General features: G+C 34.3%; 1 protein-coding gene and 1 pseudogene across 11 annotated transcripts in view; one reads left to right on the top strand and one right to left on the bottom strand.

Annotated features, from left to right (window-relative positions):
- UBAP2 (ubiquitin associated protein 2) overlaps nt 1-12,668 on the top strand; it is a 95,530-nt gene that overhangs the window by 13,437 nt on the left and 69,425 nt on the right. For 7 of the 11 annotated variants that reach the window (XR_002777470.1, XR_002777469.1, XR_002777468.1 and 4 more), the window contains exons 1-2: nt 11,373-11,467; nt 12,172-12,311. The exons of 1 other annotated variant lie outside the window; for it this stretch is intronic. Coding sequence is in view for 6 of the 10 variants with exons in the window: in XM_023524047.1 (XP_023379815.1) it covers nt 11,380-11,467; nt 12,172-12,311 (228 nt within the window). In the remaining 4 variants the exon portion in view is untranslated. Of the gene's footprint in view, nt 1-11,372; nt 11,468-12,171; nt 12,312-12,668 lie in introns of those variants that run through there. 3 more of the 11 variants (XM_023524046.1, XM_023524044.1, XM_023524045.1) reach the window with 1 other exon arrangement.
- Nucleotides 5,898-6,016, bottom strand: LOC111732253 (annotated as a pseudogene).

Genomic DNA, 12,668 nt, shown 5'->3' with positions numbered 1-12,668 from the left:
TGTGTTGTGGTAAGTGGATGATTTATAGAAATTATTTTAAGCTGGTTACAGTCTTTTTTTTTAATTAAAATATTTTTAAATTTAAAAAATAGACCCTTTACTAGTTCTTGTCTATGAAGTAGTAACTCTAATGGAGGTATCATCTTGGTATTATTTGGTGAGTACTTGTTTGAATGTTATGTAAATATAGTACAGTAATCCTATAATTTGATAGGCCTTGTGAAATGGTATCTATTATTGGCCTTTTTTGGAGAGAATGTTGTTAAAGGAGGTTTAGACAGGTCATGAATAATGAGGGGCTTTTCAAGAGTTAGGAGAGCGAAGGATTTAGAGCCAAGAAATTAGTAGAGTAGGAGCAGGACAAATGCATGGAAACAACTGTAGGCAATTAGATACCTTTTCCTTCCTGCCTTTAGTTAACTTGAAATAGAAATGTGAGTATACAGAATTATTTTTGATGTTATATAATGTTCAAGAGTTCACCAGCACTCATCTTTTCCATGGTCATATTATATCTATAGAATAGCAGATAACATTGTGGTTTCTTTGTCAGCCAAACCTGGGTGTGGAGGAGTTCAGCCTTGTCCACCAGCTGCTTGAGGGCTGACCCTGCTCTCAGCAGCTGTGGAGAATAAAAGTATCAGCTTGGTCAGCTCCTGGCATGCAGGGCACAGGCAGTTGAGCTGCATGTAATTGGGTCTCATACTAGAGTTCCTTGGCACTCAAGCTGCCTTACTCTCTCCTGGGTTGGGGATAGATTTTCTCTTCCTGGCTGCTCTGGGCCTCCCAAATCAGTTGCGGTTCTTAATCTAAATCAGTTCTGTTCTCTGCAGGAATGAACAGTGAATTTCCTCTGCAGAAAAAGGTTGAGAATAATGGGTATTATTAGGAAAATCAAGAACACAGATTGGATGTTAAATAAAAATGAATCAGAACTGGTAACAAAAACATTACAATTTAGAGCCAAAGGGAGCACCTAGGCTGGAAACCTAGGTGAGAGTCTGACTCAGAACCAGATCTTCTGCATTAGATATGAACTATGCAGGTGATGCTAACAGTAGTTTATGCTGTTTTAAAGAAGAGGAAGCTGAGTTTGGAGTCTATTGTACATCTATAATTGAACAGTTAACCTTGTAGCATAGCATAGTGGTTAAGAGCACAGACTGTGGAACCAGATGACCTGGATTTGAGTCTTAGCTTTCTTTACCATTTTACTAGCTGTGAATCTCTATGTCTTAGTTTCCTGTCTGTAAAATGGGAGTGATATTTCTATGAATCTCAGAGTGTTATTGGAAAGCTTAATGACTTAGTACAGCATTTCAGTGGTGTCTGGCATGTAGTAAACAGTGTTTGCTGCTATTATCATTATATATTGGATGTAAGCTTTTGGGAATGAGTGAATAAGTCATATAGATGATGTAATGGCTACCTGCCCTTGCCAGTCTAAGATAGCCCCAGCACCATCAGCCTCAGGATTGAGTGAACAGCATCTCTGTGAGCATTCTTGATGGAGATTTGCTTCTTGAACATTAATTGTATATTCTAAGTTTTTAGTGATTGAATTCTTAGCTGAGTAAGTAATTCATGTTAACTGGATTAATTATATATTTTTTTTTGAAAAGAATATTTAGTCAGTAGATGAGATACTCTGCACCATTGTGTGAACCTCCTGGTTTTAGAGGTATCTTCCAATGTTGCTACTTTGTGACACTATCTTAAAACCCATTGGTGTTTTCACCAAAATCTTCACAGTTTTCAGCATGTTATCAACAAGTGTTCTGTAACTTTTCAGAATGGTCACATGTGCCCTTGTTTTTATTTTAGGGTATAATATCACGTGGTTTTTAGTTAGATTTTTTTTTTATGCCTTAAAGTTAGGGTCATCTTATGAATTTGTGGTATTTGCTTATGTAAGCTTTAATAGACATGCTGGTGGCTGTTAACCATTTCAATTTATTCTAAACTCTGGAATCACTTGAAAATGCAGCTGTTTCACTGAGGCATGTAGTTTAAGTCTCTGTAGTTTAATCAAGTTGGTTTATTCTGCTGGTATACTTTCCTTATATTACAAGTAATTTAGGCCAATCTTGCACTTTAATGTAGGAAACTTTTTATAGTATTTTGCTGATATTGTTTTTAAAGAGGTTAAAAATGTAGTAGCAGTTTACACCTTGTCAAAATCTATCACATCTTCAACTTAGTTTGAAGAAGATGAGGTTAAATAGGGTTTTAAAATTTGGTTGGATAGCTCGAAATAACCTGGTGCTTCCTGAAGCTCAAGAACCTGTGACATGTATGAGTTTCTACAGAATTATTTTTAGAATCTCTTGCTCTTGTTTCTATTCTAAGAATTCTCTTGGAACCTGTTCCAGAGTAGTAGAACTCTTGGGAGTGGAGAGTGATAGGGATGATGGAAAACAAGTGTAAACTGAACTCCCATGGTCTGGCAACTGGGTGCTTATTGCAGAAGCATTCCTATTTACTACACAACACTGTTTCCAGAAAAGAGGACATAGAATTTCCTCATATGATAGTATGTTAATTAAAGATGTTGATTTTTATAGTCTAGTTTCCATACCCTATTCATTTTCACAAATCATTGGTGGTAACAGCTTTTAAAGGTGTTGGTAATTATTTTGCTAATTTATTGTGTTACCTTGATTTATGAATTCACTGTCTCTGGAAGTTTTATATAAAATTAGTATAAGAAAATTTGAACCGTACATCTTGTTAACTTTATGTATTTCCTTAGGTCTATATTTCTAGAAGATTTTAGTAACACTTTTTCCTCCTGTGCTTGCACTGTAAACTCCCAGTTTTATCTCTGGACGTGTTTTGCTTAACATCTTAAGCATTAAAACTTTTTTTTAATGAACAAATTTATCTACTCTGACATTTTCAGTGTTAATGTGGAGAGCTGTATTGACAGAAAATAAGCTTGTCTGAATTTGTTTAGCAAGCACCATTAGAAGTAGATTCTGGGGCCATCATTATTTTTTAAAAGTTCTTTTGCAAGGATTGTATTTGCAATATTTATGCCAATCGCCTTTCATAGTAGCAATTTATGAATATATAACCCAGAGTAGTAAACCTTAATTAAAAGAGAAAAACGATTATTTCAAAAAAATATTTAAACTTAAAGTAAGCAGTGTACTTTTCATGTTTCACAAAGCAGTTATTCTGGTTGAGCCATGGAACTGCAGCCATTATTTATAGTCTAATGGTCAACCTATTCATTATCAAATGCATATTGAGGATTGATGATTGAAATGGAGATATCAGGTGTTAATATTTATACTGAGGCAGTGAATTGGTAAAATTTTAATAGTTTGAAACAAAAAAAGTTTGATTTTCCTGATCAACAAGTGGGGATTCAGGTACATTATATCAGAATGTTTGGTTGTAATAGCAAGGCTATAAAGGCTAAGTCTATTGTAAATCACACAACTCAACTTTAGCATCCATTCAACTTAGGTTACATTTTTTTTGTACATGCAGATTTTCATCACCAGATGGCACTCCTGTAAAAAGAAATTCTCATTTTGTTATATTTAATGTACCTAGTTTATTTTCATAAATAGAGGAATAAACACTTCAAAAGATGAGTGAGAAAAGGATTGTGTAATTGAATAAAACAACCGAACTGTTTGGAATCTGTACACATGGTCATGCACTGCTTAGCGACGGACATGTTCTGAGAAATGTCTTGTTAGGGGATTTCATCATTGTGTGCTTACACAAACCTTAGATGATATAGCCTAGGCTACAAGCCTATACAGAATGTTATTCTACTGATTGATTACTATAGGCAATTGTAACACAATGTTAAGTATTTGTGTGTCTAAACATACCTAAACATAGAAAAGGTACAGTAAAAATCTGGTATAAAAGATAAAAAAATGGCATACCTGTATAGAGTGGATATTTACCACAAATGGAGCTCGCAGGATGAGAAGTTGCTCTGGATGAGTCAGTGAGTGAATGTAAAGGCCTAGGACATTACTATGCTACTGTAGATGTTATAAACACTGTACACTTAGGCTACAGTAAATTAATAAAACATGAGATAAAACCAAGCACAAGAGAAGATGATGCAATCAGGAGATGGTAAACACAGGATGTTTGCCACTCCTGCTAGTGTAATGGCATATTTTACAGCAAACTTTTTATAAGTAGAAAGAATATACTCTAGAATAATGATAAAAGGTATAGTACTGTAAACCAGTAACAGTCGTTTGTTATCATTATCAAGTATTATGTACTATACATAATTGTATGTGCTATACTTTTATACTGTTGGCAGCGCAGATTTGTTTACACCAGCATCACCACAAACATGTGAGTAATGCATCACGCTGTGATAGCACTAGGTGATAGAAAATTTTCAGCTCCATTATAATCTTATGGGACCACTGTTGTATAAACAGTCCATTGTTGACCAAAATGACATTATGGGGTGCATAAATAAACTAAAAATGATTTTTTCAAAGGTTTTAGCTAGGAGCACCACTCAACCAGGTAGATTTTGTTTGGATGCTTACTTTAATACTTAGGATAGAATTAGAGTATTAGTGCTCGAGATGATTTTAACTCCTTTTACTTCAGAAATGCTAATATGTTTTACATTTGTATGATGCTTCACAGTTTAAAAAATGTATTTATTTATGTGTATTCATATCTAAGAACACTAAGAGAAAGCTCTAAAAATGCAAAACAATGAACTTTTTTCATATAATACAACTAAAACAAACTCAAACCAACAAAATCTCAAAATTGTTAAATTAAACTCAAAAAAGGATGCAAAGTGTATACTCATTGACTGAGAGTCAGATTTAAGTATAGTAAAAAAATTTTAAACCATATTGGGCATATGAGATAATTCTGGTTAATTGACTGTTTGCTATTATAGTGTATGTAAAAGGCAGTGCCCTATTATACCTGTGGCTTTTGTCTAGCATTCCAGTTAATAGAGGACCTGTTGAGAAGATAAGTAAATAATATCAGGACAGCTAATGCAGAAAAAACTTATCAAGCTAAAATAAAAAACTTGTCTAACTAAAATAGGTTTCAGAGACATGATTTTCCTTGTGATGCCTGAATTGATATGCTATGGTTAGTCTCCTCTATTTTAAAGTCTTAAAGTTATCTAGAAATGCTAGTATAATGTTATTTCATTAACCTGGAATGTATTAAGAATTTGTAAATAGGGGAACATTGTTCCACATCATATGACTACTTGCTTTGAAATCTTTGTAACTGATTGTTCTAGAAGACAGAATTCCATTTATTGTTCTTTTTGCAATCATTGGCTTTGCTATAATTTGGCCTTTCTTAGGTCATTCTTAATTACTAAAAGTTACCAGCTCCTGCAGCATGTCATTTAATCACATTTATCAAAAGTCTCTTACATTGGCAGCTACTGAGTAGTGAAGGGAACAAAACAAAATGAGTTTCTGGTCTTCACTTGCTTATGATATTAAGGTAGTAAGGCAAGTTAAATATAGAAGAAATAGAGAGTAGATAAGCTAAAATATGAATTGTATATAAGTACTTTACAAGTCAAGGAAAGTTAATATGTAAAAAGCATTTAGAAATATCCTAGAAATCTGTAGCCTGTTTTGGAATATTTTAAATGGACTCTGATGGAAACCTAAGGGCTTGTTAATGTGGTCTCTTATATTTGAATTATTTGCCTTTATACTTCTATGTTATGCCAAAAATTAAAACAATCCTGATACTTTACATTTTAATTTTGCATGTTTATTTTATCAGAGCAGATTGGTTTTTTTTTTAAGGTAATGTTTTTGAAGTATATATTACTTTAAAGTTTTATTAAATATTGAGTATGCAGACAGATTATTAATCTTATTTATTTATTTTTTATTTTTTATTTTTTGTGCCTACAGCACCTGGTCTTCCTAGGTGGTCTCCCATCCAAGTACTAACAAGGTCCGACCCTGCTTAGCTTCTGAGATCAGACGGGATCGGGCTTGTTCAGGGAGGCATGGCTGTAGACAGAATATTAATCTTAGATATTGATGGCTGTAATATGTATTGTGACTTCAGAAATTTTATAATATGAGAAATGTGTATAATCAATGGTTTGATAATCGTATACATAAATATAAAGAACAAAGCAAAGAATACCCATGTACCATGTCCTAGTTAAGAAAAAAATAGTATCTTCGAAGTTCCTAGGGTGCTACTTCCCCATCTCAGTCTGTGAATTAGGCAAAGTTAGCCTCTAACCAGAATTTGTGTTTATCCTTTCCTTGCTTTTCTTTGTAGTTTTAACACTTATTTTTATAAACAATATATAATTAATTTTGTTTCTTGAATATTAATGTAACCACAGTGTATATATTCTTCAATGACTATGGTTTCTTCTTAAATTTGCCTTAGTTTATGTTTCTGAATTTCTTCCAATATGTATATATGGCCATTATCCATTTTCATTGCTTTATAGTATTCTTAGATGGGAATATATCGAAAACAATGTTTGGATTGTTCCCTTGAATGTACTAGTACCTGTCTTTTGGTGCAGACATGCTAGAGGTATATATATGTGGGGTGGTATATGCCAGAGAATAGAATTGCTAAGTCATAGGGTAATGCCAGATTGCTATACAAAGTAGTTGTATTAGTTTACACTCAAACCAGCAATAGATGAGCGGTTCTTTTTTTCAATTTCTTGCCATCACTTGGTATTATCATGTTTACTAAGCCTGGAAGTTTTGAAATAGCATCTCATTGGCATTTAAACGTGTATTTTATGATTACAAATGAGGTTAAGCATCTTTTAATATATTAGTGGGCTATTTTGTTTCCTGCTATGAAGTTCTGATCACCTCTTGTTGGTTTTTCTTTTGGGTAATTTTCTGTTTCTTCTTGATTCATAATATTTCTTAGTGTAATTTAAATACTAATTCTTGTCAGTGTATGTTGATAAAAATTTCCCCAGTTTGTATTTTCACAAGGCTAGCTGCCTTTTAAGGAAAAGAAGTTTTAAAATTTTAAGTTATTTATTATTCTTTGCAGTTTTTTTGTACTGTTTTACTCTTTTTAAGAAAACTATAACTCTCATAAGTTAAAAATTACTCTCTACAGTGCGAAAAAATTTACCTTATTGTCTTCTGAAATCTGTAATTTTGCTTTTCGTATATCGTTAAAATAACTGAAAATTGATTTTTTAATGTATGGTATAATAAGTATAGTCAACCAGTTCTTTCAACTTTATTTCTTTAAACGTTGACCTTTACTTACTATATGTACTACTGCCATCTCTGTTGGAACTCCTATTCTAATCCATTGGCTAGTTTGTCTATCCCTGTACCAGTGTTGTACTGTTGTAATTACTGTAATATTATAATCTTTGAAAGCTGGAAGATCAGTCCTGTGTCTTTTTTTTTTTTTTTTTTAACGGAGTGTCTTGGCTATCCTTGCATATTTGCTTCCTCATGTAAATTTTAGAATCTACTTGTAAGGTTTAAGACAATAACACCTTGTTGGAATTTTGATAGGGATTAAGTTGAATCTGCAGTTGAGGGAGAATTACCACTTTTGTTGAGAACTTTTAAAACAGGGATTGTAACAGTTTTTATGTAAAGAGCCAGATAGTAAATATTTTCTGCTTTGCCTTTGTTATGTGTATTCAGTACTGCTATTTTAGTGCAGAAGCAGCCACAGACAGTTTCTTTAGAAATTGATATTTTTTTTGTTAGCTAGCATATGTACTTAATTTTTATACATTTTTTTGTATCTAGTTTTGCTAAAATTATAATTTATCTGAAGATTCTTTAGGGTTTTCTGTGCACAGTTATTAGGGAAGTGAACTTTTAAAAGTATTTCTTTGTGAGTATGTGTGTTAGTGTTTAGAAAGCATTTGTGGCAGCAACTCTTAGTTTTTGTTGTTTATTTTTGTCGTCTTTTTTAAAAATTAAATTTATTGGGGCGACATTGATGGATAAGATTATATAGCTTTCAAGTGTACAGTTTAATAGTTCATCATATGTGTATTTCATTGTATGTTCACCACCCAAAGTTAAGTTTCTTTTTGTCACCCTATATTTGACTCTTTACCTACTACCCCCCAACCCCTTTTGCCTTTGGCAAGCACCATCCTGTTGTCTGTGGCTATTGAGCTTTTGTTTGTCTTATTTGTTGCTTTCTGTTTTATATTCCACGTATGAGTGAAATTATATGGTATTTTTGTCATTTAAAAGAAGTGCTTTAGCATTTGATTATTCAATGTGGTTTTATTCAGTGTGGTTTTTGTTGTAAGTTTATGTAAATACCCTTTTATCAAGTCAAAGAAATATTCCTGTTTCCTAAGAATTTTTATTTTGAGTGAATGTTGAATTTTATCAATGCCTTTTCTCTGTTGTGATGCTTATATGATCATTCTTCAATGGGGAGTAGTAGTGTGGTAACATTGCTTTTTATTTTTTAAGGTCCTCATTCCTCTGAATCATACAACTGGAAAGCAGAGTCTTTTTAAAACTCTTGCTGCTTATGGGTGACTCCTTTATTTCTGGTTTCAATCCAGGGTGTCGTTATTTGCATTTTGTGTGTTTGTTGGGAAGTACCACTTGCAGATCCAGAACTTTTAACCTTTGCCAGGGGCTGTGGATGCAAAGGTACTGTGGGGATGATAGTGGAGTGCAAGGCTGAGGGAAATAATTTAGAGTCTTAATGGTTGTTATCTGGGTAGAGATGAGCATATAGATACAGAAGTGCTTGCTTGCTTATTATTTACTTATTTACAAATGAATGAATGAATGAATGAATGAATGCCATTTTAATGGACGGTGAAGACTTCTTGAGTTAAGAGATTTTCCTTTCCTTGACCAAAAGAATATTTAGGAAATTGTACCCAAGTGGGTGTTCTTGCTTTACTGCTATCCCTTTGTAAAAATGATTTGTTGCTAAAATGGATTGTTAAAACTTTTTACATGTTCCCTGTAGCCTGAAATGTTATGATCATTCTTTTTTTTTCCTCCCTTTTTAATTCCCCTCCCTCCCCCCCACTTCCACCCCTGACCTATGGATGTTGCTGTTTCCCTTTTTAAGAAGGGGATCTCTGAAGGCGGGGCATCTCCCACTCACGGGGCGTACCTGGGGCGCGGTGCCCCTGGCACACTAGGGGCACCTGGCGCACCGGGGGTATGGTCCGTGGCTCCATCTGGGGTGCGAACCCAGGACCTTCTGCATGTAAAGCAGACATGCTAACCACTACACTGTGGAGCCACCCCTGTTATCATTCTAAATTAAAATTTTCAGCTTGTCATATATTGCCTCTCTCCCTTTTCAACTTTTTAAAAAATGTGATATAGTTCATATTTAGTCACTAGAATTGGATTTCTGTTTTGCTATTTTCCATCTCCTCTCCCGCCCTTTATTTTGAAGCCTCTGTTTTCTGGAGAGGCAAGGTTCCTGCAAGTTCAGATGTCTTGAAGTAGCTCTTGGAGCAATAACAGCCAAGCCAAAATCTTAGTAGGTTTATGAGAGTTCAGAGTGGTGCTTTGAAAAATGCTAGTTTTAGACATAATGGTTTTTCCCATTTAGGACCTTGGCAGCAGAGAGAAATCTGGCTCTTTAAAAAGAAGATCTTGAGAAGGCCGATAATGAGCTTCTAGGCTTTCCTAAGTGGGGAGGAGGAATAGGTTAGTATACAGCCTAAAAATGATGGGTTGGAACAGTTAGGGCAGTGTAGTATGCCTCTTTCCTGGACGTTTCATCCATCTAATCATCTTGTAAGTAAGTGGTAGACAGTTTTACATTCCAATTTTAATTTAATTTTTCAGTATAGTAGGCTCAACATTTAAAAAAGTTTAATAGGAAGTACATTATTGTTTCATGTGCCATATTTAGACCAGTTGATTTAAGCAGATATTTGTAGGTCATAGAGGGTTATTCTATATCCAGTTGATGCTCTTAAATGGGGTTCAGAGGGAAGAATATAGAGATTTTCCCACTAATTATATTCATCTAAAACAGCAGACCTTAAACATTATCATTAGTTGATTGGGTTTATACCATGTCAACAGATCTTGATGAGAACCATTTTTTCCTAAAAGGACATAGGTAGTATGTTGATTAAATACTAAGTGTAAGTTTATCGAGGATCAGAGTATGTGTTTTCCCTAATTGTTCCTTTGGGAACAAAGCAGGTACCTTTTGTTTTTAGAGAACCCATTAAATAAGTTTGTGAATTCTAAGGTTTTGTTTCATGATCAAATTAGCAGTTATATTGTTAACTTTGCCCTGTCAGAGATACCCTTAAGCTTTAACTATACTTTAGAGCTCTACTAAATTCTTAGAAGCAGGGTTTTTAGCTTGGGCACCCATGGACATTGAGAGGGTGGTGGGGTGGCCCATGGACAGACTTGGGGAGGGGTGTGGAGGATATATATCTTATGAAATTTCAAGCAGAATTTTGTGTGGATACGCATTTTTCTGAAGAGAGGGGCCATAGTTTTCATCAGATTATCTTGAGTTCTTAGTCATCCTAAAGGTAAGAGTCACCGTATTAGTATGAAGCACACCTTTAATGAAAAACATTTTAAAGTGTTATTTTTACCTTTAGTGAGGTTGTGGAATGCAAATCTGGCTGCCAGGAGAGCTGGAGAGCATTCTTTTAGGAAGGGATGTTTTGAAATGAGTATTGAAGCTTAAAGTTTAGGGGAAGACCTCAATATGAGCAGTTCTTCATCTGGTCACGTCATCTATGCCTTGAATAAATGGACTCTTTCTAGTTTAAATTTCAAATCCTTTTAATTTTGTGCAGTATTTCAGCAAGGGATCTATTTATCTTAACTCAGTTCTCCCTTGATTATTCAATTAAATTGTGATCCTGAATTTTTGACATTCCAGTTGTTTTCAGAGTAACATGTGGATTAGTGCCACTAGGTAGATATTCAAGATTTCTGCTTTCAATCGGAATCCTCAGTGTCACTTTTCAGTTTTTTTACTTGTTTTCTATCAGTTTCCTCTCATACTCACCTTAGCAGTTACAGGCCTTTGCCATTTTCTTACACTTCCCCACCCCCCATCCCCCCATCTAGTGGTCACTCTGCAGATGTTTTTGTCTATTTTACTGAAAAGTCAAGACAGAGCAAACATCTTGTATTAGGCCCTGGAAGAACAAATGTGACAGGACATATAATAATCACTGTCCTCATGGAGCTTACAGTGTATTATTAGACTTGCTCAGAGTACCTCATTCTTGGAAGATTCTACTTTGATGCTTTGTATATCACATCTTGCAAGTACAGTTAGTTTGCGCTCTCTCTTCCTTACTCGCCTTGGCTTTTTTCCTCACCACTGTACTGAAAACATATTGGCAGTGGTTACCGGTGATTTCCTCATTGCAGAGTTCCAATGGACATGAGTGTACAAATATCTCTTCGAGACCCTGCTTCCAATATTTTGGGGGTATTACTGGAAGTGGAATTACTTGGATCATATGGTAATTCTGTTTTTAATTTTTTGAGGACCTTCTGTACTGTTTTCCATAGTGGCTGCACCATTTTACATTCCTGCAAGAGTTTCAATTTCTTTACATCCTCACCAAAACCTGTTATTTTTTATTTTTTATTATAGTAGCCATCCTAATGTGTTTGTGAAGTGGTATTTTGTTATGTTTGATGACATACTTAGTTATATGCTTAGCACTTAGTAGCTCTTCAGTAAATATTTGTTGAATAAATAAAGTAACATTATATGCACAATTGTTTTTGTCTTGGAAGATTAATTGTTTTTAAGTGGCTTTTGCTGTTAGGTATAGCTTGCTCCTGGCCATCACATTTTGAATTGGATTATTGCCAGGTAAAATCTTGGCTGGATGCAATGCTGTCTTTGGGTTCAAATGGAAAGAGGCAGATAAAGCTACATGTGGTAATAACTACATATAGTGGTAAAATAATTGCTGGTTAAAATTTGTGGTATTTGAGAGTTTTGTTTAGAATTGCTATAATTGTAAAACTTTTTGATTGTATTAGTAAAATTGGCTTAAGAGCTGCCTGGAAAATCTAAAATCTTAATGAGTTGTTTCTTGAGACTGTATTCTAGAGAACCTTTCTTTTATCTCATGTTTCCTCCTTATCTCTGTAGTTTATGCTTGCCTTTTACTGTGGTTTGGGACTTTTGCTTACCATGCCTGCTTTCTTGCAGATTTTCTATTTTGTACATACGTTATTTTGTATATACTGTATATGATGACTTCGGTGAGCAGTGACCGTTCCCGAGGTGCTCGGGAAAAAACACAGCTTTCAGCAACACAGGCAGCACAACTACAGAAGCAAGTAGTACAGGTAAGTTTTGGTGGAACTCTTATTTGCCTTATTTAGAGTTACAGAAATTAAGCATGTATAAATGTCCTTCTCCTTTGTAAAAAACCTCAGGATTTTAAACCTTGTTTTTAAAAAGTAGATAGTATATAATAGGAAAGAGAAAATATCATTGGTTCAGGTACAGTTGGATGTTATTCCTTATTTAATCCTTAACTTTTCCTGCTACCTATTATCATCTAGGCCATCTACTTTTTTAAATTATTAATCTAGGTGTGTTCCTGGAAAATAATATGAAAATCAAAAGTATATATAGAAATGTAATGTTGAAATGGAGAGAGATCTGAATTATAAGAGAGTTCCAAAAAGCTTCCTTTTCTT

The sequence above is a fragment of the Pteropus vampyrus genome, unplaced genomic scaffold, assembly GCF_000151845.1.
Source record: "Pteropus vampyrus isolate Shadow unplaced genomic scaffold, Pvam_2.0 Scaffold436, whole genome shotgun sequence".
NCBI lineage: Eukaryota > Metazoa > Chordata > Mammalia > Chiroptera > Pteropodidae > Pteropus > Pteropus vampyrus.
Note: the sequence above shows the minus strand (reverse complement) of the source record. Positions and strands in the feature narration are given on the sequence as shown.